The sequence below is a fragment of the Anopheles coluzzii genome, chromosome 2 (genome assembly GCF_943734685.1).
Source record: "Anopheles coluzzii chromosome 2, AcolN3, whole genome shotgun sequence".
Classification (NCBI taxonomy): domain Eukaryota; kingdom Metazoa; phylum Arthropoda; class Insecta; order Diptera; family Culicidae; genus Anopheles; species Anopheles coluzzii.
Genome location: NC_064670.1, coordinates 119,775,833 through 119,801,900, shown reverse-complemented (window position 1 = coordinate 119,801,900; position 26,068 = coordinate 119,775,833). Strand labels below are relative to the sequence as shown.

Genomic DNA, 26,068 nt, shown 5'->3' with positions numbered 1-26,068 from the left:
CGTTGCTGCATCCCGTGAAAGCGGCAACACAAATTTGAGATGCAACAACGGAACGGCACGATTAAAATAACAAAATGAGGTGAAACAAGAAACAACAACACGGTGTGCTTGCCACAATTTTCCCATTTCGTTTGGGAAACCAAAAATCCAAATGTGTCCGGGCCAAGGATCGTGATTCGGAGATAAGTGTTAACTGTTGTCCCCTTCCTCCCCCACTTCCCAATTGTTCACATCTGTTTATGCCGGTGGGGGCTTATTTTCGGCGTATCATTTCGGTGACGGGCTGTTGTTTGGGAGATTTTCAATTTAAATTTATGAATTGTTTTAATAAGCCCACGGACAATGTACGTTCGGTTTTGTTTCGGCAGGAATGGGTAGCTTCGCTTGCCATAAACACCGTTTGATTCAACATGGTTGACATTTGGGCAAGTTATCGGAGTGTTAAATGTAGTGTTAAGGAAGGCTTTCAGACAAATCCTTTCAATTTAATTGAAGTATTACTTGGAATTATAGTTTCATTTGATGCGCTTAATACAAAAATCTTTCTTGCTATTGCTTACTTGTTGTTCCCACAGTCATACACCAAACTCCATCGCCAACGACTCCAAAAATGTATCAAACACTGACAAACCGGAAACACGGCAAATCCAAACATTCCAAATGCCAGGGAAAGGAATTCAACAGGAACAGCATAGCAAACGCTCACTAATGCAATACCTCCCGACAGAGACCCATCGATCACCAATTTTCCCCGAAAACAAACTCAACCATAGAGCATTCAGACCCGTGCTAGTTTACACGACCCCAAACTCGCTAGACGAACCAAAAGTAACAATTTAGGAGAGCCGAACCTGGCCAGGAAATGTACTGTTAAACTGTTATTTATTTATACCCAAATTTATTCACACACCGTCTCTCTCTCTCTCTCTCTCTCTCTCTTTCTTTCTTTCTCTCTCTCTTTCTTTCTCTCTCTCTCTCTATCTCTATCTCTCTCTCTCTCTCTCTCTCTCTCTCTCGAGCCACTCGAGCTGAAGAGTTCAGAACGTAAACGGACATGCAAACCGGGAACGTGACCCAAGCGTCGGCTGAACGTCAAAAGACGACGAATGGACCGTTTGCCCCATGTTTGGGTGCCGGTTTCAAATAAATAATTCAAATTTGATTATGCTCATAATTACATTGCTTGAACGGCCCAAGGGGGATGGTTGTGATGGTATCGTGCAACTGAGCTGCCTTGTAGCAGCTTGTGCGAGGAAGGAGTGAAGGAAACATCAACCGGTGGTAGTGAATGTTGCAACTCGTTTGCTTTGCATTTTTCTTCAAAACCAAAAAGCAGGATTTTCTCAAGCCTTTTTTATTCAAAACGTCTCGAAGTATTTTCTTTTATTTCCTTTTTTGGGGGGGGGGGGAGAAGATAATTGAATTTAAATCGTCCTACCATGCAAAACCGACCCGATCGCTGGACGGTGATAAGTGACGGTTTGTGTGCAATTTGCAGAACGAGATGCACTTCATAAATCAAACACCGAAAAATTCGGGGCGAGAACGTCCAACACGTTGCTGACAACGCCGAAGGAAGTGTTTGGAGGGAAGAGCAAAAAAAATAGTGTGCAATTTATTTTATTTCGGGCAGCAAGGTTTTCCTTTCCTATTTCCCCTCCTGCCCATGAAGATGAACCTTGACAATTGGCAGAACATGTCGCTGACAGGTTGGGAATCGCGATAGATGATAAACACACCTGCCGAACGGGGCCCGACAGCGAACGGCAGGATTGTGTTGAGTGATGAGGGTATTTGATCGATTAGGCCAAAGGTCGGTTGACACTGCACAGAAATAAGGGCCGCTGGCTCGTTTCCCTGTTGAGCATCACAATGATGAATCTGTAACATACAGGGCTTAGCAGGGAAAGCAAAAATTGCAGCATAAGAAAGTAATCGTTTGCAAATGTTGTAGCATATTAAATTCGTTTTAAAAAAGGACCTTTTACACTAAACTTAAATACCAAACCGACTTTTCGGTTACTTATTAATCCTTTGCACTAGCTTCTCGCAGACGCTTTGAATAAATTTCCAATAAATCACCCTCGCAACCGTGCGGACCTTTTCGGGGCAAACTTTTGTGAGCAATATTCGCGAAAAGCCGCCCGTTGCCCGAGGCAAACCTCTTTCACGCCGCCTCCGACGTGACAGCCGTCCGACGACCGAGCACAACTTTTACGCTTCCCTGTACCGACGGCGAACGAACATCGCCCGGATGGTCCGATGTGTGAAAAATATTTTAAACGTGCACTCAAATTATAGAAAATAAATCATCACCGCCCTTGCCGAAAAATCTGTACCGAACAGGGAGCGGAGCCGCTTCGGTTGCGCTATTCCTTCTGCTTTCGGTATGTTTTGGCATTTTCCCGGCGTATATTTTAGACAAGAACACGGCAAGATAAGCAAGGGGCCCTAAGCTTAGAAGGTTCCGCCATCGACAGCCACAGTTCACGGTACTCGATTGGGGAGCAAGACGGCGTGGGGTTTCGGCGGAGAGTTGCCCCTACGACTCGATTGCAAATTGAGGCTTTTCGATGCACTCGCTGCACAGAGAGTGCCAGAGTTTGAGGAGATTAGCACAACTCCCGTTCGATCGATCGTGGTTGTCTGCACCTGATAGCAAAATGCATCCAAACTGGGGGGACCCCTTCTTGGCGGGAGCTTGCCGGGCGTACTTTTCATTCACGCACGTCACGCACAGCGTCGAGGAAAAATTAGCTAAAAATATGTATTTTGTAAGGAATCGGCCACGTCAGTCAATCGTCAATCGAACAGCTCTCCGTTTGAAACGGCAAAAGGGGAACCATTTCTCAATGGCAAAAATCCCAACCACACACACACGCGTGGTTGATTTTTTGACAATAAAATAATCCTTCTTTCGGGGCAAACAAAACCATTTAGCTCTTATAAAAAAAAAAACAAACACAAACACACTATATCTAATGCATTTGACAACTTAAAAGAAAAGGCGTGCGTTTGAAATCGGTGCCAACGGTGCCTACGCAGGTGCCAACGGTGCCTACGCAGGTGCCTACACCACGGAAAGGGCGCGCTCGTTTGAAGCGTTTTATTTATGGCTTAGTGCACAAATCACTCCCCAACAGGGTATCACCCGGTTTCCTGGTTGAGGTTTAACCTTCTTTTTTGTATTCTAATCACCTCGCAGTTTCATGTGCTTTTTTGGCACGACTAAATGGTGCACTTGCTACCGTTTGAACGATTTAATGTTGGAGATTTATGTACATTCTTTTCACCCTGTCACTAGGGGTACTGACGTTCAATAGTTTTGATGATGGGTAGATAGTGAAGAGTGAATGGTGGTGAAATGGCGATTCGTTTCAAGAAGGCTCATAGCATCACCATGATTTTTGGAATGTGTTTTTTTCCCGTGCAATAAATACAAACGGAACTTCCAATTAATAGTACAAGTCACATCACAATGCGTCAAAGATGTAACGTAAGTGATGTGCGTAGAAAACGTGAAGCAACGATAAAAGAAACATCATTCCATATGAAACTGTTTGCAATAAAGCAACATTCTATCGGCCGTTATACGTCGGAAGAGTACCGCTCTAACGTATCAATTCACTATTCAGTGCACGGCGCGACCAATTTGTGGTTAATATTCACGCGATATGCTTCCCTATCACGAGCGGCACACGCTTTGGCCAAGCATTTCTGAGCGCTTGATCGAAACAAACCGCATCACCGCATAAACAGCCGAAGAACGGGGGGAACGCTTCATTACGATCCGATCGCTAAATCAGGTTCCAGCAATGCTGGGCGTATTTTTTTTTATTAGTACGAGTGTCATTAATGGTGACGTTTTTGTGCACAAACAAATTACACGCCGTCCGCTTCCGATGACCCCGCGGCAGGCGAAGCCATTCCCAGACAGGGAGCGCTTAATGTTACAGAACATGAAGAGAGAGGGAAGAAAAAAAAACAATAACCATCTAATGGTAAAAAAATGGATAATGGACAATAAAACCGTCCCCTCCCGTTTCGCTAGACGAATGCGTTATTCATGCCAATCATTCACTTCGGTAGAAGGTAAAAGGATCAAACGCAGGAAAACCGCAACCGAGCGAAAGACAGTTAGTGGTGAAAGTGAAAATATAAAGAAACTGATGGCGATTCACAAATCACAAAGCGCTTTCGACGCCCTTGACACGGGGCAGAAGCGAAGTAATTTCGAGCAAAAGTATAGCTCCAACCATAAAAAAGAACTCCCCCGCGTAACGATTACTGCCATTGGGTGGGAGTGAGGTTTTTTTTCTCTCCCACTCCTTCCCAGACTATCTTTACTATCGCCAACACCTTTTTGGATGCATTCGGCCCTATCCTTTCTTCCCAAAACAGGGTTATTTCTTTTTGTTTCCCTTTTTTTAGTTGGTTCACTGAACAAACAAAGCCTCCGATGACAGTTTCAATTATCCGAACAATTAATTTGCTGTCGTAAACATAAAAAAGAAATTATGTTTATTTTATGCTCCGGTAATGTAGTACTACCTTTTTATGCTTCATTACTTTCCCTTTTTTATTTGGGTGGTAAAGCGCCCGCAGTAGGTTCTGCCGCCGCCGAGTGAGATTGAGAATCGTTAACGAAACTCTTCCCTCTCCCCCTCCTACCCTCTGTTAGGTTAATACGACTCTGAAATAAGTGGTACTTAAATTGTTTGATGATCAACTTATCGTACACAACAATCGAACAATCGTTATAAAAGAAAATTATTGCTTCCTACAAATATTTTACTTCATAAGTATAAATATTATTCAATGAATATTTAACTTTAGTGAAAATCTCCGTATAGGTTATCTCAAGAGTAAAAAAATGTAAATTAATCGTAATTGTAGCTAAAAAAGAACACTTTTTGTATATAATAACACCTTTTATGTAGAAACTTACTCACTAACAACACGTTTTATAGAACAAATCATCATAAAAACATCTTTCTAATGTACGAAGCAAAAAAACTCAACTCACACAACATTGAAATTAGGGCCAATAATAAGCTTAAAACTCTCCCTTTTCTAGGTCAGACCAACGAACTACACTTACAGAATGAATAAAATTACATCAAACACGTACATCGAACCATGTTTCCCACATTCCTAAAAAAAACCATTCACATTGGCTCGGCAACAATTCGTCATTCGTTCGTTGACGGAAGCGTTCTTGCTCGGCTCTGACAAATGACAACAGTACACACAGAACCAGAACACAGAAAACAAGCTCCAAAAAACAGCACAAAACATGTTCACACACACACACACACACACACACACACACACACACACACACAGCGATGAATCAACTAAACGGAGATGCCCAGTTGCGAGCTGAGCTCCATCCATCAGGCCGCGATGGAAAACATCGCTCCAAATGCAAAGCATAATCACTCGTTCATCAGCGCACACAAACGGTGGCGCGAACAGCGCTCAAAACATGTTTCACGAGCTTGTTAATTTATTGGTGCCAAAAAAATACATCCAAAACAACAACAACAACAACAAGACACCTTTTGCATGACTTCCCGTTAGCTACGGGCGTCCTTGCTAAACAGGGAAACCATTCGCAGCGGTGTGTAATCAAATGCAAGGATATATAATTTATTTCTGCCCAAAATAGCAGTGCTCTCACGACGAAAATGGCTTTCGGGTTGGTTTTCGCGATCGAACCATTCTCAACGAGTGTGATCTGAGGTAGAAAGAATGAGTACGAAAAACAGACCTTTTAACACCACCGTGTTTGTTTGAGGTGTTTTTGGGTGGTTGTTTCTTACAAAAGCAAACACGCACACCACTATTTACACTGTTTGGTGAAAGATTTTGCCACCAGTCGCCGACCACTTCTCGCCTAGCTGGGCCCCGGATATTTGCCATAATTTGCCACTACCGGCTTCCTTCGGAAGTCCGACCGGCCCATCCAAACTGGTCGCTTCCGGGTGTGAAAGGAAGTGAGAGTGGCCCAGGTTTCTAATGATATCTATTTAACATAATGTTTAGAAGCTTTTTATTCATGAACTGTCCGCGGTCCGGTTAGTTGGGCGAACATTTTTCGGCACTCACGCTGGTCGGTTTCCTTCCCCCCAAACTTTTTGGCCCCACCTTTTTAAGTGACTAGAGGGATATTTAGTAACCTTCCACCATATTTTCGGGTGTGCTTTGTTCACACCAAAAAGGCCAGTATTTTTTTTTTTTGTGTCCTGACAAATCGCGACCAACTTGCCGTGGCAGGGGTTTCCTCTGTTGCTTTTCAACCCGTTCCAGCTGACTGACCACTGGTGCTGGTGAAATGCAATTATTCTGTAATTTGAGACACCCAAAACGCCGTACGAGTCTTTGCATGGTGTTGCTTTTACCGAAACGATAGTTTTGTAAATTCGAGAAAAAAAACGCGAAAGCAAATACAACAACACGTACAGTAGAAAAAAAGCAAGCTAGAATTTCAATTTTCGGGACTTTCGTGCTTCCGGGGCTGGTCAGAAATTCGCTTATTTGACCGCGTTAGCGTTCCCCTAACACAAAACAAAACCCAGCACCATAAATTTCTTCACCTCCGGGCGGGAATGCTGCCATCGATATGCAACTTTCCGCTTCTTTGCATTGTTGTCTTCTCTCTTTTTTTGCTATAAACTTCACCACGACTATTACTTTTCTCCTGCTTTATATTCATTTGACTTTCTTTCGTGTTTTGAGAGCTTTTTTGGGACGTTGTTTCTGTTTCAATTTCAATTGCATCCTTCCGCTGGTAGGTCTATATCAATGCATCTTCCCCGGTTGTCTCGGGAAGCCGGGTTTGCCTTTGCCAGCGCGGTCCAATTATTTTGATTTATCCGTAAATGCATCGCACCACCGCAGGACGCTGAGATATTTATTTATTGAGTGCAACTTTACTACTGGCCTGGCCATCGCACGGTGATGGTATCGGACGAAGGGACAGTTCGGATAAATTATCACACCCAGCTACGGGAAGCGTATTTATGTCTCTCACTCGCTGTCTTTCTCCCTTCAGTACAATAATGAACTTCCTTGTGCAAATAAAGCATTTCCCTTGTGATGGAAAACCGTGCAAGAAAAGGTGCCGTCCATACATTTTATCCTGTACTGTACTGTAAACCGTTTCCGCTTTTGTCCTGCTATGGGTGGAGCCACTATTTTTGGTACAGTAATTATCCTAAAGATAGGTTTTTATTTCCATTCTATGCACATTTGCATAAACTCCACTTGTTGAAAATAATTCATCCGCTCCATTCCTCTACATCCCTTGAGGAAAACAAAATACCATTTTCCCCCAATAGGCAGAATTCAAAGAGAAAGAACGATTACCACAAAAACGGAAAGAAAAAAAACACCTCCAAAAAGCAATAATCCAAACCGGTAAGTAAAGAGTCAAAGCGGTATGCAAATTAACCACCGAAAATTTTTCAACAGCTTTCCACGCGCGCGAAAAACGGAAAGCCAAATACACACACACTAACAACCCTCACGACCATCAGGGCCAAGTCTTTCATCTGTACGAGGAAGAACGAGCGCTCCAGGGATCTAGTAAGTGTGTCCCGTAGACTTCCCGTGGCTTCCGTTCCGTTGGTGGAGGGAGCACCAATTTATTTCCTCGATATTCGACATTTTGTTCATTCTTTATTCCTGTAAACCCTTTTTCCGCCGCCAGCCCCCCCCCCCCCCCCCCCCCCGTTAAAAGCCGTACCCCGGCTCTGCACTGGTCACTGTTGAAGGTCTATCCTTACCACCAAAGCTAAACAAAAAAAACCACCTACAAACAACAGTCAACAGTCATTGCTTACAGCGGGGTGAGATGTTTTTTCCTTCCTTTCTCTTTCGTGTGATCCTGTGTATTTCTGAGGTTCACTTCTTTTTTGCCTCCTCCACGGCTTCCGGGCGGCATCTTTCCAAATCCCGAAACCGGCTACCAAGTGCGCGAGAATGCAAATAAATAAAGGTGCTAACAGCCCGGCCTGACCGGAAAGTGGAGTTTACACCATCCACAAAACGCTACATCGGCCTGTCCTCGCTCGCTCGGTTGTAGGCCGATTATGGGTCTTACAAGTTCGGGGGAAAGGTGTCCCCCGAACGGAAGCATTATGGGAGCGTGTCACACCATTCTTCCTTTCCAGCTGGGAAGGGTGTCCGGGTTCGGGACACAACAGATACTTCACACCGATGGCACACCGTCCTGAGTGGAGAGAAAAAAACAAAGCAAGTCCCGTCCACTGAAGTTGAATATTTATTCAAAAGGTCATACTTCCGCTTTCACACGTAAAGCGGTGCGAGGACTGGGAATCGGGTATCAGGCTTCTTTTTTTGCGCTGTGTCTTCCATGCTAGGTCTTTCTCCGTAGATCGTTTGTTTACAGATGACCTAAGCTTGGAGCCGTCGACGTCGTCAACTGCCTCTCGAACGCGTGCGTGTGTATAACGACAGTTCGAAACTCCCAACCCTTACTCCTGATATGCTGTATGCTCCAACCGGACTGACTATTTGCTTTGTACCGATTTTGAATTTTTTATTTTCAATTTTTCTTCCCTCCTCCCCGCACTTACACAGTACGATTTGTGAAAGTGTTTACAACATCTAAAGAACACCCGGAAGCACATTTACAACAATGCCCGAGCGAGAGAGAGAAAAAAAATCTCAACGCAAGCCACGCGTCCCCGTTAGCGCGCCTTTCTTCAAAGGTTGCCGTTGCCGGTGTCAACGTGTTCTATCTGGATTTTTCCCTCCCGTAGCGCTTCCCTTTTAAACCTCCCGCACCAAGCAAGCGGTGAAGTCCGAGTGCATATATTTATTGGCACCAAAACAAACCCGGTTCGGTCCGGCATTCCTGGCTTGCTTGCTGCTGCTGTCGTCCGACCTGAATATCAAACACGCTGGGACGGGGACGGTAGTTAAGACGGGTAGCATATTTTTCCTTTTCATTTGCATGTCATTTAGCAATCGCTCTTGAAGCGTACATATCAAGTTTGCATGGGAGGTCATCCTTTTCCCTGGGATTTTTAGCTTTTTTTTTTTGCTTTGTTTTGGACAGCACACACATTCACATATCTTTGCGGGAAGGTTCGTGCGTGAATGGTGCAAATTAGCATGCATCACACGGTAAAGTGAGCGACACTTGTGTGCTGAAAGTGGCCCCTCCGGATAGTCAAGTGGCTGATGTGTGTCCTACATGGCTTTTTATGGCTGATAAATTGATGTTATTGCTCTGTGTTACGAGAGGCTACGAGAAGGGTTTTTGACAATGGACTACTATTACTACTACTTGCGTTAGGTGAACAAAGAGCTGTGTTGAACGTCAGAGTCCTTCGATCGTTTCACATACCTGCAGACAAAAAAAAACGGAAATATATAATAAAATTGATTGAAATAAATGATAACGTGTACATTAAACAAAAATAACGCCATTGTACATAGAAATAAAGCTAGTTGAAATCCAAATTTGTTCAAAAATCTGAACGATAAATTAAGCAAAAGTTATACAACTCTAGCTGAGTGGTGCTTGTCTCTGTACTAAAACAAATCAGGACGACCCTCAACTGGGTCACTGTAATCCCATGTGTAACGCAAAAACAAAACACTAAACCCCGATGACCTCGCACACAACGTGCGCATTGGTGTTGCAAATCAAATTTATCACCTAAACTGCCCACAAATAGATAGGTGAGATTAATTTATAGCCTAGGCAATAATTTTTCAAATCACACCAACGGTTAACCGCCCAAAAGCGGACGAGGCACGCAAACCACCAGGAGCCAGTGGGAGAAGGTGGTGTGGGAAGGACCACTGTGGCTTCGCTTCCATGTACAGTTTTTTTGCTCGTTTTTTTTTTTGCAAACCTTTTCCCTAACATTTGCCGTCACATAATCCAAACGGTGTTTGGCGTGTAGGTTTCCGCTTTTTTCCCCCTGCAATTTCAAAAGAATCTACACGCTTACTTTAAGTTCTATAAAAAAGCGATACAGCCCTACTTGCCCATTGTAGTAAACAAAAGCTCGTTTGCGAAATGGAGCCAAACGAAACGGGGTTTAGTTTTATTTTCACTTTGCTGCACAGCGCCGGTAAACCCCGTAAGCAAATGCTTGTCCACAATTCGAATCGGTTTCCAATTATCCGTCGATGGAGCACCATTAGAAAGTGCAGCCCGTTTTCCAGCTGGTTTCACTCAAACCCCGAACCGATTGAGACACCTTCAATAAAATGTATCAACACCAGGTTTCGGCCAACTGGCGCACCTGGATTCAGAGTTCAGCACCGTTCAACCACACCGAAACGGGGGTTTTTAGGCAGCGTAGCCTGGGAACCGAAGTGCTATGTCGGGGAGGGAGGTGAAATAAATAATCAAACGAGCCGCTGGAATTGCTTTCCGATAAATTGGCTTTTTCTCGTTATAAATATTCCACACGCGCGAGAGCCACACACCGACACGCACGCATACTCCTGCCGAGGGTGAAGTGGTGCCGATTTTGGTGCAGCGGGACGCCCGGCTCGAATGTGTCGAAAAATTCAAAAACCACCCCAACCACCAACAGCGCTCTTGCGAGCGTTTGCAGCGATTCGCATCAGCTTGTGGCTGCGGTGACAAAGTGCCACCCGTAAGCATGCCATGAGCCGGGGTGCTTGCCGCCCCAAAACCCGGAACACACCCGGATGAAGGCCAGACCAACCGCCTCTTTGCACGAAACCGCCTCCCGGTGCATCTCGAACGCTGTTGCGTGGGTCACAACACTCGCACACACACACACGGGCAGTGGAAATTAATCATTTTCATAATTCAATGCTGATTACATCTATTCATTTTAATAACTCATCCCGTGCCATCGAATGCCGGGGCAGTCTTTGGGGCAGCCATTATTTGCAGCCCTAGCGTTGCCAATGCCCTTGCGTTAACACTACGAACCTTGTTGCCAGAACGCCGGGACTTCCCGTCCGCTGGACCGGGTGTGGAACCAGAAACATGACCCCACGTGCGTGCCGGTTGCGCCATGGTTGGTCAATGTTTGTTTATTTGCACGATGCTGGGTGTTGTTGCCGTGCGTTGCCGTTTTTAATGATTTTTTGCTGTTGTGCCACTATTTTCCCCTCTCCCCCATACCCTGAGCACACACGTATGTATGTGTGTGTGTGTTTGGTAGCATGTCCATGATTCTAGTCCATAAATTTACTTCCTTCCGGACGTTGCGTTCGGTTGTCGAAACGTCGATGGTGGCAGTATGGTGCTGACCTTTTTCCCTTCTCACTTCATTTTCCCTGCCACTGTTGACCACCGGCTCGACATCAATTTTATTGTTACCGATTATGATTTATTAAGCTATCAAGGCACGTCGTCACTTGATTCGTCCGAGCCCGACTCTCGAACCCGACCAAGCCCTTGCTGGGCCGGGGACGACTATATTTTACACTCATTTTACAGTCACCAACAAACGGGCTAGGGGTCGAAACGGTCACTCTCAATACGGTACCGCCGAATGGGTACGATCGAAAATGATTTCAGCCTGGCCAGGTCACGCCGATAATGAAGAACGCCTTGCCCGCTCCTTTTGCTGACTATTCATTTCCCGGGTGATTGTTGCAGTTTTAGGAACGGCGAAAGCGTTGAAGCCTCTGCCCAAGGGACGAATTAGTTGAGGCGCTTTCCAAGAGATACTTTTGTACGACATCTTACCTTTTATATCCATTGACAAACTACTATGCTGGTTTTGGAACGGAACAGCTATCACTCAATAAACGGAATGCTTAAAAGCTGAAGGTACATAGACAGTCTGGTGACATCTTCTCCCCAGAGATACGGACAAAATTCACAAAAACTCTCACTGGAGCAGTTGTTGTCAATAAAAAATGGCTACAATTTATTGCCTCAATCACGCGCTATTTGATCGTTTAACCTCTCAGGAGATCAATTATTGTACTTTAAAGAGTTTACACATCATGTACTACTTCTTCTCTTATTTTTTTTAAAGTTTGTATATAAAATCCCATGAAAATTTGTCTCTACAAATCAATTTCGCTCATTAATCCTTGCTACAAAATCACCAAAAACCCTTTTCAAGAAAATTTATGTTAAAATTGCCAATTGAAACGCTTACCCTTCAATTGAAATGCCAAAAACAATTTCCATTTAAACAGAAGCTCAATCAAACGGCACCAATAGCTGCCCAGCACAGCCCCGCAGGTCTCCCAATTTGTTGCACATGCACACCACAGCAAAGCGATCACACCCACTTAACTCTGACAAGACGTTTTACCCAGCAGACATTGTTGGACAACAACCAAAAAAAAAACCTACAATAAACGATAAGAGCCATCTTTCCAAATGGGTGAAGTCTAATTTGACACCCAAAATGCAAAACCCAAACAACATTACATTCCAAATCAAAACAGAAGGGTGAAACGATTGACTGAGCAGCAAAAACCACACGAACTAGCTAAGAATCGCGCTCAGCTGCTGAAGACGCTTACAAGCAAACGTGGGCAAGGTTACACACTTCACAAAAAGGGGGTAAGAAAGTTTCACCCCCTTTTTGCTACCAATTTTCATTCGAATTTTTTGCCTCCTTTTTCTGCACTTCGTCGTGGCAGTGTTCACTCATCGTTCAACTATGCTGCCACTTTCGTTAAAGAGGTATAGAGCAAAACAAACAGCAAAAAATCATAATAATGCATAAACGAAATGGTTACACGAAACCAGGCACCATGTAATGCAATCGTAGGAAATTCGCCCGAAATGCTTACCCAAAGCCACGCCACGGGATGAGATACCAGGGGGGCGGTAAGTGAACGCACACGCCACCAAACAAGAACCCTTTCACACACATACAAACATTCCCCGGCGGAGGAATGTTATCGGGTTTTGCCGAGAAAAAGGGAAAAATAATGCACGACTGCTTTTTCCTTGCAGGAGCGTGTTTTCATTCATTGTAGTTTCTTTTTTTTTGGAGGGCTCTTTCGGAGCAAAACCTCGGGAGCAGTGTCACGCTGGCAGCACCACGATTCCACATTTGAGATTGTTCGATTGTTCCGAGGCACAAGGTTGATATCGCGGAGAGGTAGCAGGGAATGAAGCAGCAAGGCAAGGAACGTAAATAGTCACACATCAATTTTTGAAAACGTCTTATTTATGCAATTCCAATTTGCCACCTTTCATTTGCGCTGTATGCTTATCGAGTGGGAAAACATTTCGTTTCGGTTCGGAGGCGGGCATCAGTGAGCGACAAAAAAATGAAAAAGAATCATTCATGTACATGATATGATGTTTCTTTTCTTTCTGCAACTCAAAGAAACTATTCCAGATAATGTAAAAATAACCATTTTTGTATTACAATCTTGACCGAGGAGAGGAGAGAGAAACTCACATACTCGCCAGACCCTTCGAATGTATATCATTATCACAGTGTTGTTTTTGGAAAAGTTAATACACTTTCACCGAAAACAAAAACCGACCCAGCAGATACAATCGTATCTCCTGCTTTGACCAGCCACCTTTTCACAGCTGCCCGGGTAAGTGGTAACACATTTGCCTAATGTAATTATTTCCAACACCAGACCACTATTTTGTCTACCACCATTCAGCGTTCGCGCTCAAGGCAAGGCTGGGTATGGTGTTTTAATTAAACATTTACCCAAAATGAACTGGCATGGTATTCATAGCGCCATCTGGACGTACATCATGGGTAATTTAATACACTAAATGTGGTATAGTTACAATTGAAGAACTATGTTAAATGAATATTCAGCTCCAATGAAAGTAACAATTCTTGATGGATAAATTAAACATATGCTGATGTAAATAATACCACTTGAGAAAAATCTAATCTTTACCACATGAAAACTAAACTTCCTTCATTTAGTAAACCGAATCTACAAAATAGTTTCACCAGCTCAACACGTTTCTATGCCATTTAGATTTTTGCTACTTTGCTAATGACCACCGACCATATATTCACTACGTATTAAACCGTAAAAACCCCAATGCGAATAGAAGGAAATAGCCAAAGCGAAACACAGCCCCAACCATCTTCCGACACCACCACCACACGCTGGCACAAAACGCTAGCCGGCAGACAGGAACATTCTGTTAACAAATTACATTTATGAAATTAATTACTTTTTATCTAGATGAAAATATAGATCCAGCCGGCAGACCCCGACTGACTTCCCGCGGTTGGGGGTGTTTTACTCTCCCACCGAAACCGATGTTTTTGTTAGTGTTTTAGTGTGAAGAGTGTAGAGCGTAGTATAAAACACCAAAATGGTTCACTTTATTCAGCTTTGCGCTTCTAGATAGCCCACAAACTGGCGCGAGTCGCAAAAAAAACTACGGATATGATATCGAAAAGGCTCCACACTGTCAAGCTTTCACTGTCTTTATGGCTGCCACGAGGCTTTTGGCTAGAAAAAAACAAATAGAAGACAAAATAGTGTCTGTACAAAGAATGGCCCAGTAGTTCTTCGGGAAAGAAGTTTGATGCGAAGCACTTTATTTTGATGTCTCATCATCGTTACAGGAATCAGCTCAACTTGATGGTTGAAAAATTACAACTCACTTTAATGATTTGACTTTTTGTGTCTAGAAAAGTTTATCTATAGAAGCCATTCCAGCAATTTCTACACCAATAAAACGTTTGCTGCTTATGATGGCTTTCACAATGCTGGAAATTTTTTCCAAAAGCTCAAAGTTCACTTCAAATTTCCTTAACATAGTTTACCTTCTAAGTCATCAGCGCCATCAAACAGCTGAAATGTAACAAGTCAGCTGGCAGCGATGGTCTGGTGGCCGAACTGTTCAAGATGGGTCCGGAGAGGCTTGCCGTCATCATGCATCGGCTGATTGTTAGGATTTGGGATCAGGAAGAACTACCGGACGAGTGGAAACTGGGTGTCATACACCCAGTGTACAAAAAGGGCGACAGGCTGGACTGTGCTAACTTCCGGGCCATCACAGTCCTGAATGCTGCCTACAAGATCCTGTCCCGAATACTCTTCTGCAGACTTTCGCCTCTTGCTACAGATTTCGTCGGCAGCTATCAAGCTGGATTTGTTGGAGGCAAATCAACTACCGACCAAATCTTTACTCTACGGCAAATCCTCCAGAAATGCCGAGAGCACCAGATCCCTACGCACCACCTGTTCATCGACTTCAAGGCGGCATACGATACCATAGATCGGACCGAACTATGGAACACCATGCAGCAGCACGGATTCCCTGGGAAGCTGGTACGACTGTTGCGGGCCACTATGGACGGGGTGCAGTGCAAGGTGAGAGTGACAAACATGCTGTCAGAAGCGTTCGAATCTCACCGGGGTCTGAGGCAAGGGGATGGACTCTCCTGTTTGCTGTTCAACATCGCTCTGGAAGGTGTCATGCGAAGCGCGGGCTTCGACATCCGGGGCACGATTTTCACCCGAACTCTCCAATTCCTTGGCTTCGCGGATGACATCGACATCATCGGGCGAACATCTGCGGCGGTGTGCGAGGCGTACACCCGACTGAAACGCGAAGCCGCTAGGATTGGATTGAGGATCAATGCGACGAAGACAAAGTACCTGCTTGCCGGGGGCTCTGACCGTGATAGAGCCCGACTCGGAAGCAGAGTATCAGTTGACGGCGACGATCTCGAGGTGGTAGAGGAGTTCTGCTACCTTGGCACGATCGTAACTTCGGACAACAACGTAAGCAGCGAAATCCGAAGGCGCATTGTTCAGGGAAATCGTGCCTACTACGGGCTCCACAAACTCCTGCGATCCAGAAGACTCCAGCAACACACGAAATGCGCGATATATCGCACACTGATACGTCCGGTGGTCCTCTACGGGTACGAGTCCTGGACTTTACTGACGGAGGACGCCAATGCACTCGCCATTTTCGAACGGCGGGTGCTAAGGACTATCTTTGGCGGTGTGTGCGAGCACGGCGTGTGGAGAAGGAGGATGAACCACGAGCTAGCTGAGCTGTTTGGCGGTGCAGACATCCTGACGGTCATCAAAGCCGGAAGGATACGCTGGCTGGGGCACGTGATGAGGATGCCGGACTCATGCCCCACCAGGAAGGTGCTCGTCAGCGACCCGTTCGGCACGAGGCGTAGAGGAGCACAGCGAGCTCGCTGGCTGGATCAGGTGGAGTCGCACCTGTCGGAAATCGGATGCAACCGTGGTTGGAGGACTGCAGCCCAGGACCGAGTTTCCTGGAAACGAATTGGCGACCTGGCCATGTCTACGAGACGTGCTCATTGAGCAGGCCAAGAAGAAGAAGAAGAAGTTTACCTTCTAGAAGTCCCTTTCGCCTAAGTTTAATCTTATCGTTTCCTTTTATACGCCCACCCTTTGCCTTTATATCCCTTTCGAGCAAGCCAGTTTAAGATTTTATTGCTTCCCCTATTTCCCGTGTAGTCCCGCGCGAGAACAGCCAGCCGGGACGATCTGCATCCCAAGTGCAAAAGGTGTCACTTTCGAAATAAAACCCGGGTGTGTGGATTTGACCGGGCGAAAACCCCCCACGTTGACAGCGCGCATTTGCCACGTCCATTTGAAAGCCAGTTTAACGATCGCACCGAGCGACGTATCTTGCTGCCGATCCCGAACCGACACGTGCTTCACGGAAGTGGATATTTCACAAATATATAAACCTACTTACGGTTCGGTTGTAGTTTTTATTGCTTTTACTTTTATATTTACGGCTGGGCAACAACGACGACGACGACGACGTTTGTTCGCCCGAAACAGCTGCACCTTCGGGCAGTGCTCTGAAGGCGTCGTGAAAGTGCTTCGAAACGGTTGGGAAAGACAGTCACTAGCAAAAAGGCATTCTTCAGCAGTCGAATAGTGTCAACGGGATGGAAAGAGCTTTCTTGAGATCAAGCGATGTATCCCGTTGGTTACCCTCCAACTGTAATATCGATTACATTTACGGTAATGCAAATTGAGAAACGGAAACAGAGAAAGAGAGGAAACATATCGATGCAAACGGCTGCATCTCGTAAGCCTGGTTGACATCTAATTCAAAGCTTCTTTTTGCAGGATAGCAGAAAGAAACGAAACGATTTTAAATATCGATTAGATTGCTTCTGAAGAACACTTCCCTTACAACAGCTATTTAAAGCCCGTACAAAAGGATAAATGTGTGCAGGAAAACCTTAAAAAAACCTACTTGTGGAGGAGTTTCTGCATGAGAAAGACACTTCTTTTCACCATCGGCGTAGAGTGAAACCGAGCGAATGGTAACACAAGCAGAACCAGCACAACCTTCCAACACCGGTGACATTTATTGGCTGCATATGTGTCGACGGCGTCCAAGTAATGGCCACCGTGACTTTTCGTCATACAGTGAAGGAGCTCCCTGTCAGCCTGCCTTAGAACCTTTGTAGAATGCAATGCAATCGGAAAGATTGTTCGTTTTAGCAAACCCAGCTAGACACCGCTAGTTGCTGGATGGTTGTAAAAAGTGTAGCTTTAGTTGGTTTCTTTACGTAGGTTATAACACTCTTATAGCATAGGTACGAAACAGAACTCGAAACTCTTTTATGTTCAAACTGGGAACCGAAAATCAGTGCTGGCAGTTTACTTCACTTCGCTCTGGCCATCCCCATCCTGTCGGTTGCAATCGTGTGCAGTAAAGAATCTGACCATCATCACATTAACCTCACATTCCCAGCTCATCAAACATTCATTTTGAAGCGAATAGGTGTCTCGGAGCTGTGAAAAGAACTATGAATAAAAAACGCATTTTATGCTAGTTTGTAGACCAGCTTAACAAAGGTTTTGTGGTATGAAATCGTTATCAATGAGATGTACGTTGTAGAAAAGTAAAGTCTCAGTTGCATTAAGTTATCACTCTCTAAATATTTAACTGAACTATATGTTTACATATTCAACAATAAAACAGTCCACCCGTTTGATAGAATAACAACCAAAACGTAGAGAAAATTGCAAAATTGAAGTGAATTTCTTTTAAAGGTCTAAGAAGGAACTCTCTCAACTAAACGCGATACTCTAACGTAGCAATTCGGTTAGCTAAAACGAAAAACAAAAGTTTCACCCAACAGTTGAAGCTTCCAGCAAAGGGAAACTGAAAACTGTTAAAAAAGTTAAACCCACTGGCGTGCATTTGCGTTCAACTGTCCGTGGGCTGACTCGCATTCATTACTTTACAAATTGCTATTTTTCATCAATCCTCACCTTAAAAACTGTGCCACTGGAGGTCGAAAGCAGCAGAAAATAGAAACGCCAATCGTTGTGCAACAAAGTTTACTTGGTTACAGTGAAAAAAAACCCTCCGTAAACTTATCCGACAGTAGCAAAAACATGTCCTCGCACACACACACACACAAACATTCCAGTGTGTGTCTTTGTGAAAAATTTAAGTTTTCCAACCCACACCACCGTTTGGAGGGGATTCCAATGTACGATCCCATGGATTATGACGGCTTGGCGGCATAATCGAACCGACCAAACGGGAATGGATGGGAGAAGCAGAATGAAGGCAAAAACAGGTTGACTTTTCACTTACAATACCAAGCGTAGTTAGGCAGTGGTGGTTCGTTACAGAATGGAAAAACGGGGGAAAGAGCGAAGCTTCCCGATCGAAGCAGGAAGTCGAACTGGCAAGTTCCGGGCCAAACGAGTTCAACTTTCTGTTTCTTTGGACTTTTCGCTAAAGGAAAGTTTTCCCCAGATGCCCTCCTCTTCCCTTCAGCTCTGCTCTGCGTTACCACCAAACGTAGGGATTTGTTTGTTCTTTCGCTTTCCTTATCCATGGATTTCTTTGTTTTGTGCTCTTACCGCTTTCCTCACTCAATTCAATATGCAACTTGCAGCAAACGAGCTGCCTCTATTGTGGAGCCAGTTTTGGGGCTTCAACAAGAACAAAAAAAACGCTCGTCCGTAATTGATTGTTTGATGTGTGCCCGTTAGCTCGTTGGCACTCGAAGTAAAACATTTGCAGTGCAAAAAAAGCCTTCTCCGTAATCATAACGTACGCCAATGTAGGTTAGCAATGACTCGCGATCGCGAAAGAGATTGGAAATCTTTAAGCGCTGCAAACGCTTACGGCTACTTACTTGCATTCAGTGGCATACTGGAGGTCATGTTGAGCCCGTGCAACCGGGGATGGCCCGCGTGCATGCCGAGGTAGTGCCGCGTCAGCATATGGTGCGGATGAGGCGGATGTGCATGGGCGGCGGCCGGATGATGCGCCTGCGATTGCTGCGGGTGCATCGTGTGCATCGGAGGTAACGGTGGAGGTATCGGTGGTTGATGATGACCAGCTGCTGAGCCGCCACCCTGCTGCTGCTGCTGGGGATGGTGGGAGTGTGAGGACATTTGTGCACCGGGTTGCTGCTGTTGATGCTGTTGCTGCTGTTGCTGCTGCTGCTGCTGCTGCTGCTGCAGGCTGTTCATGGTGGGGCCACCGTGGGCCGGCTGCGGCGGATAAAGCATACCGTGCCCGGCCAGCGGATGGTACATCCCGGGCCGGGCTTGGTGATGCGGTGGTAGATGCCGGTAGCCGGCCATCATGGAAACCGGTGCGTGGTCCAGCTTTCCGGTGTTGACGGGGTGCGCTGTTGGGGTTAGTTGTCGAGGCAGCTAACCGATATGTTTGGTGAGTGTGCTCACCGGGGTTGAATTTTGTTTTATAGTTTATATAGTTTCCCGCTTCGGTTTTTCTAAACCATTCTCTTAACGAGCGCTTAGGCAGCTTCACTGATGCTACGCTCTATTAATAAGCGCTTAAGCAGCTTTCTTTTTGCTTTTATCAACCTTTATACTTATTGTTTTTGGAAGGCTTGTCACGCGCTTCGTAACCACTCAATCGCTGCCGGTTAACCACTAGCTGGCGGACATTAATTCTCGCATTGGCTCAATGCGCCCTTATCCGCCGCCCCGGTAACCGTCAATAAATCATACATTTTTCCAAACCTCTTCCACTCACTCCAAACACCAAACATTTAGCATTTTCATTCCTTGTTTTTCTTCCCACGGGAGGGATTACGGTTTGTTTTTGAAACGGGATTTCGTTCCCGTTTTTTTTTTCTATTTCACGTCACGTACGCACCCACCACCACTGGCGGGCTTAATGTAGCACGATTATCGTTAATATTACTTTACTATTGTTATTAATATGTACGCTGTTCATCCATTTGCTTCGCGCGCATAAATTATCCACTCACATTGTCTTCGGACATAATGTCATTATGTTAAAAAATGTGTTAAAGGGTCCCCGCTCGTGTCGCTTTTCCACCGTCCCTTTGTGTTGTGCCCACTCGGTGCTAATAATTATGTTATTATGTCGACCCAATGTCGGCCCCACTACGTGCATACGTGCAACGGGTGCCCGCTGCGGGTGCAGGTCCACCGCACCGGATTTGGGAATGGGCTGAGCGCGCAATGCTCGACCGTTGTGTGACACGCGTGTGACACTAAGCCGCACGTGATATTTGTTTGAACTGTGCTGAACGAACTAGCGTGGTATGTGTTTTATGCGTTTTTTATTTGCCTCTTCAAACCGCTCGCGTGTTAGGTTTCAAGTTAAAGGAGCATTCTTTTTACATAATTCACTTCACAGAATGCATTACCGTGTTGGCCCAGGTGCGTTCACTTGGCTAAAAAACACTTTTTTCACTTCACTTCACGCAACGATGTTGTCACACTTTGACGTTTCAATTATCAAATCTCGCCGTGCGCTATCGTGCATCATTTCTATTGTACCTTTTATTGCTTCTTTTGATATTTTCTTCACTTGCTGATTTTTTTTTCAATTTTTTCCTCCCACAGACCACAAATCACTCTCGCTCACTGTGAGGATTGACTCCTTCAACACCGGTCTCAGGTGCACTCACTGTTGATTTATGATGATTTTACCGTTTTATCGCTCAATCTAACATAATCTAAAATGGAAGTACGTTTAATTGCTGTCGAGTTTACTAAGTTATTGGGCGCGGCTTACGTTTGAGTTGTTTCGCTACCGTTTTTTTGCTGTTGCGCCCATTAGCAGTAGCAATGGTCCTTGCTAGTTGAAATTGAGTTTGAGCCATTGCCGGTGCTAATGGGCTGTCGGTCGGTCGGTCGTTCGCATACACGCTTTCCCTCGCACACACGTACGTGGTTAAGGATCGATCACGAAAGCTTCAACCAATGCTTCACACAATGGCAATCCCGTGCCCCTTCTCCACCTACCCACACGTACACGCACACACACACATATGCCTCACGCGGTCTTAAAACGGTTAGGATATTTAATTACAAGTCATGCAAGGACCGGCGTCGCACGTGAACGTACCGTCGCGCATTTGTCGTTGGCCGCTTGAAAACTCCAACATAAACCGCATGGAGCATGCGGGGGGACGGGTTGGTGTCGCATGCAAGATGGTTTCAAGGTTTCTCCTCACACCGAGCGTACAACAAAAAAGAAATGCGGGGTAACAAACCGGATAAGATAATGTCAAGCACCGGGGCCAGCTCACAGTCGTTAAGCGCTTTGATGCTTTGAATCCGGTTCAATCTAATCTGCCCGCTTCGCCTGCACGCTTCTCGATAAAGGGGACTGAAAAAGGTGTGATTTATTAGACGCAGATTGTGATAAGTTTCCAGTTCTGCTTGATTCCATCAGCGCGAACGATTAGAATCATATTTCTACCACGTGTCACTCGTGTCAACGATAATACCACGGGGTTTGATCGACTTGATCATCTTATCGATTTGAACTGAACAATTATGCGTTTGATTATGTGTGTGTTTGTTTGTTCCAAAATGCCCGCACTGTTTGAACCATGCTCAAGTGGCGCAGTTTCAACTCAATTGTCCCCTCTTGCTCGATTATACAAATGACCTACAGCCAATCGTAAAATACAAACGACTTTGCACACTTCTAACCCGTTCGCTCAAAGACACGTACCAAATTTGGTTGCCCATTTCATAAATATCTAAAATTTCGGCAGTCGTATACAACCTCATTATCTGACACGCCGGATAAAACTAAAGCTCTCACACACACACACATACAATCACAAGCGCCCCTCGTTTATTTGGTTTCGCGCAAAAAAAATTATCACCGAGGTTAAAAATGTATAATCGACGGCTCGGTTGACCAATTCGATTTCCACGGCAAAGAGAGTTGCAAAACAAAAAACATCCTCTTTTTATCACATCGCGTAACTGGCTAACCCTCTCCGCTTCTCTGGTTGGGGTACCATCTTTACGCGTTTGTCACGTAATGGACTTAAATAAACGCTTTTTTCGGTTTTGGTTAAGTTTGTATTTTATTTCATTTACGCATGATGCTTTTGCACACCCCTTTTCCGTATGCGAAAATCACCAAATACATACACATTCACCAACACGAACACGACGGCAGATGATCCTTATTTATTTTAACAATTTCCTTCCCTGCCCTACTTTCCTGCTACTCATCCCTTTTCGAAACGGCGTGAAAATTATCACCAACCGTAGCTTTTCCTGCCACCGCCAAGATTGCCTAAAATCGTAATATACGCACAAACACAGGCATACATTTATTACGCTACACTTTACTGGTGTTAATATTTTCTCCTGCCCTGCCTTTTTTATGTTTTGTTTGCTGTTTGGCTTCCACCTTTTTTTATTTCATCTCTTCGCAACGCATCACTCACGGCACGGGAAGGGGCGGCGATATTGCCGGCTGCGCTTTTACTGCCATTTTTCAATGGCTTTGATTTGCCTTCAGACACCTGCTGCTTGAACTGCAGCCTGCAAGTTGCTGAATTGCCCACTTTCGTCTGTTTTATGCCGTGCGAGTTAACTTGTCTCGTAAAAAGTACGGACCCACACTCACACACACACATACGCTTGCACATAAACGGCTCTGGATGATGGGTGAAATAAAATTTCCCAAATGTACACAAACATGGTTTATTTGGAGGAAAGTGAAAGCTCCACACTCGATTAGCTGCCTGTCCGCTTTATACGCTTTGCTACACACAAACCGGGCGCACACATGATTGGCGTCCTTCCGCAGCAACTCATTTGCGAGTTCAATTAAAAATTTCATATAGTAAAACGTACGGGCGCTTGTTCAAACAAGCAAAGACTACACACACAAAAAAGCATATCAATAAATGGTAAAGGCATGTTTTATGTGGTGTTGATCAGCTGGGTAAAGCATGCTTTAGCGATCCCCTTTACACAAACAAGCTATAATTTTTCACACTTCCCACTCACTATCAGTACACCCAGTGCGGGTCCCAGTGGATACTAGCAAAGGGATGCAAAAAACAAGGACAACACGACAAGTGTCCATGCAACCAGACCGCACTTCACCCCTACACGAACCAGCGTCATCAGCATCATTTGGTGCGATGAACCCCCGTTTCTTGGCGTACTCTAGTCTATTTTATTTATCGAAAAATACTACACTTCTTCCAACTCTCTCATGCCCATCCGGCTTTTATTAGCGCTCAAATTTTATTGCTCTATTTACACGCTTTCTACGATCCTTTGCGATGTTTCATCACAGAGTACTCACACACTCTGGAACACTGGGAGCACAGCAGAGCAGAAAATAGAAAGCAAATGATCGGTTTCACACCACCGCCGCGGCGGGTGACTTGTGTGAATCAAACGGGTCATTGAAAACGAACCCCCCGTCCGTCAGTCTTTTTGCACAGCAAACACACTGAAGAACAAAAACCCACACGACGGTTTTATTTCATGTTTGACTTTCGATTTCGGTCAATGCAAAAAAATCGACCCCCAATCGTTGGTTTTTGCTTGGGATTTCACTATCGAAATCGAATTCATTTGCACCCGACCCATATTTACGATCAAATCTGAGCTGGGTGGGAAAGCATGCATGGGGGGAAGATTTTGGAGACAGTTTTATTTTTACGACGCCACTAGACACCATCACACCACCGGCCAAACGTCCCATATGGTCTGGTAAATGTGCTTTCTTCCGTTCCTTTCCTGTGAGAAACAGCACAGTGAAATCGACTCATCGAGAAGTTGACACGGGGAAAGGGGTTTGCTGCTCACTTCACACCATTTTTATCGATTTTGCACTAGTTTTTCCTCCTTCATCCCGTTGCCCCTTAGCTTCGCATAAAGTCGTGTGGTTTATGCCCCAAGAATTGACCCGAGCCCCCGGCACTAACTCTTGATTTTGTCTGCTCGATTTTCTGTCGTTTGGCCACACTTTTTCCAATGCCACGTCTGGGGATGACATTTTTATTGCAGCTTGAATGTTGTGCACCAAACGCCACTATCGAAGAAAATCTTCACCCAATCTCAAGTGGCGGGCTTTTCTCTTCTAACAATCCAATAACATTCACATTTGTGGTTTAATTAATTTACGATTCCGATCATTTGAATCGTTTGATTGCAAAAGCAAAAAGAACATTTTCATTTTTGAAAGCCAAACCACAAACAACTCACTTGAACGGTCGCACACTCGCTTAACACGGCGGAATAAAATAAAACGAAACACGACGGTGGTGCAAAAATCACTGCACGCCCAAAATCCCACTACACCTCGGGAGACCGCACGATGGCCTCTGGCAGAGCATCAGACGATTACGATTACACGCGGACACCCAAACAAAGCCGCACAGGGATGGATGAGGATGTGCACAATGAGGTGCGAACCATTCGCCCATGGAGCAGGGCAATCATTTGAGGAGCCAATGATAAAAGGTAACTATCATAATGGCAATTAAATTGTGTAAATATTTACTTCGATTGTTTGAAAAAGTATGACATATATTTCATATTGTTCTTTCATAATTGTATGCTTTCATTATTTAAAAACTAAAATGAAATTATTGTTAAAGTAACAGATTATTGATTGAAAAAAGCTTCTATAATGTTATCAGTGATTTTAATTATTATTTTCTAATATGAATACTTATTATTAACAAAATCATTTAACTTCATTCCACGCTTTCCTAACTGTAATTAGCTCAACGGCCCCGTACCGAACTGGCTATGTGTTTGTTGCATCCTCACCATACCTATAGTACCTGGTCTTATCTGTCTTATCATGGCGTGTATCTAGCTTAAATCCAAACCTCAATCGGCAAGGGTGGCCACGAGTCACGATAAAAACCTCGCGATGCGCCAGCCCAGGGTTTTGACAAACCATGTCCTAGGGAGGGAAGGGTGTACGGCAGGTTGGCCAGCACCCCCTAGGGTGGCGATAGGTTTACGCTACTTCCGATTCAGTTCAGTAGCAGCAGCAGCAGCAGCAGAGAGTACAATACGAATAAAAACCCCCGAAAAACGCACACATACACACAAACAATCGCGCAAACGTTTAGGGGCATCGCGTGCAGAAAGACGCGTACATTTAAAAACAAGCAAATTGCTTTAAAATAAATCTAATCTATTTATCTGCTCCATTAGTGGAGGCCAAGCGCAAGGTTGCAAAACTTCATCAGTTTTAATTTAATTTTGATTAGTTTTTTATCCATTTTTTTCTTCTTTTTTTGGCTCGTTCACATCAGCAAACAAGATAACATAATTTGGTAATTGACACAGACACCTAGCGCCTTGGGCAAGATAAAGGTAGAATGCTTCATTTTTATACCATGTCGGTATCTGTCTCACGAGTGTCCTCCACATGTTTTCACTGTTTAATGGGTCTGTATGCGTGCTTATTATCACTTGTGCGATAAAACAGTATCTCATTCAGTAGGAGAAGGCTGAAGAAATATGCCAAATATGAATACCGCGGACACATAAGTGCTGTGCTGTCCGATACGCACATGTCAGCCGTATGTTTATATCGTACCGGGGAAGCCGTTATGGGAAAAGATAAAAAAACACCATTAGCACTGTAATTAAACTTATTTCTGAGACGCAATACCGGCCCCGGTGAAGGATGATGAAATAATTCAACATAATGCCAAGGTCGATGGGCTCACGTGTACATTAGCGTATTATTTCGTCAATTCTTACGATAAGGAATGTGATAAGTAGTTTAGTTGCGGTTAACATTGGTTCCTTTTTTAAATTATTTAAGTGAACAAGTCATTCATAGTAAAAACAAACG

The 26,068-nt window shown here is 44.6% G+C and overlaps 1 protein-coding gene across 9 annotated transcripts in view; it reads right to left on the bottom strand.

Annotated features, from left to right (window-relative positions):
- The window catches only part of LOC120950193 (uncharacterized), a 183,366-nt gene that overhangs the window by 51,003 nt on the left and 106,295 nt on the right, over positions 1–26,068 (bottom strand). Inside the window, exons 1-2 of one of the 9 annotated variants that reach the window (XM_040368024.2) lie at positions 24,447–24,672; positions 19,107–20,933 (exon numbers count right to left, since the gene is read on the bottom strand). The exons of 7 other annotated variants lie outside the window; for them this stretch is intronic. In XM_040368024.2, the coding sequence (XP_040223958.2) occupies positions 19,107–19,563 (457 nt within the window). In that variant the 5' untranslated portion in view covers positions 19,564–20,933; positions 24,447–24,672. Of the gene's footprint in view, positions 1–19,106; positions 20,934–24,446; positions 24,673–26,068 lie in introns of those variants that run through there. One more of the 9 variants, XM_040368023.2, reaches the window with a different exon arrangement.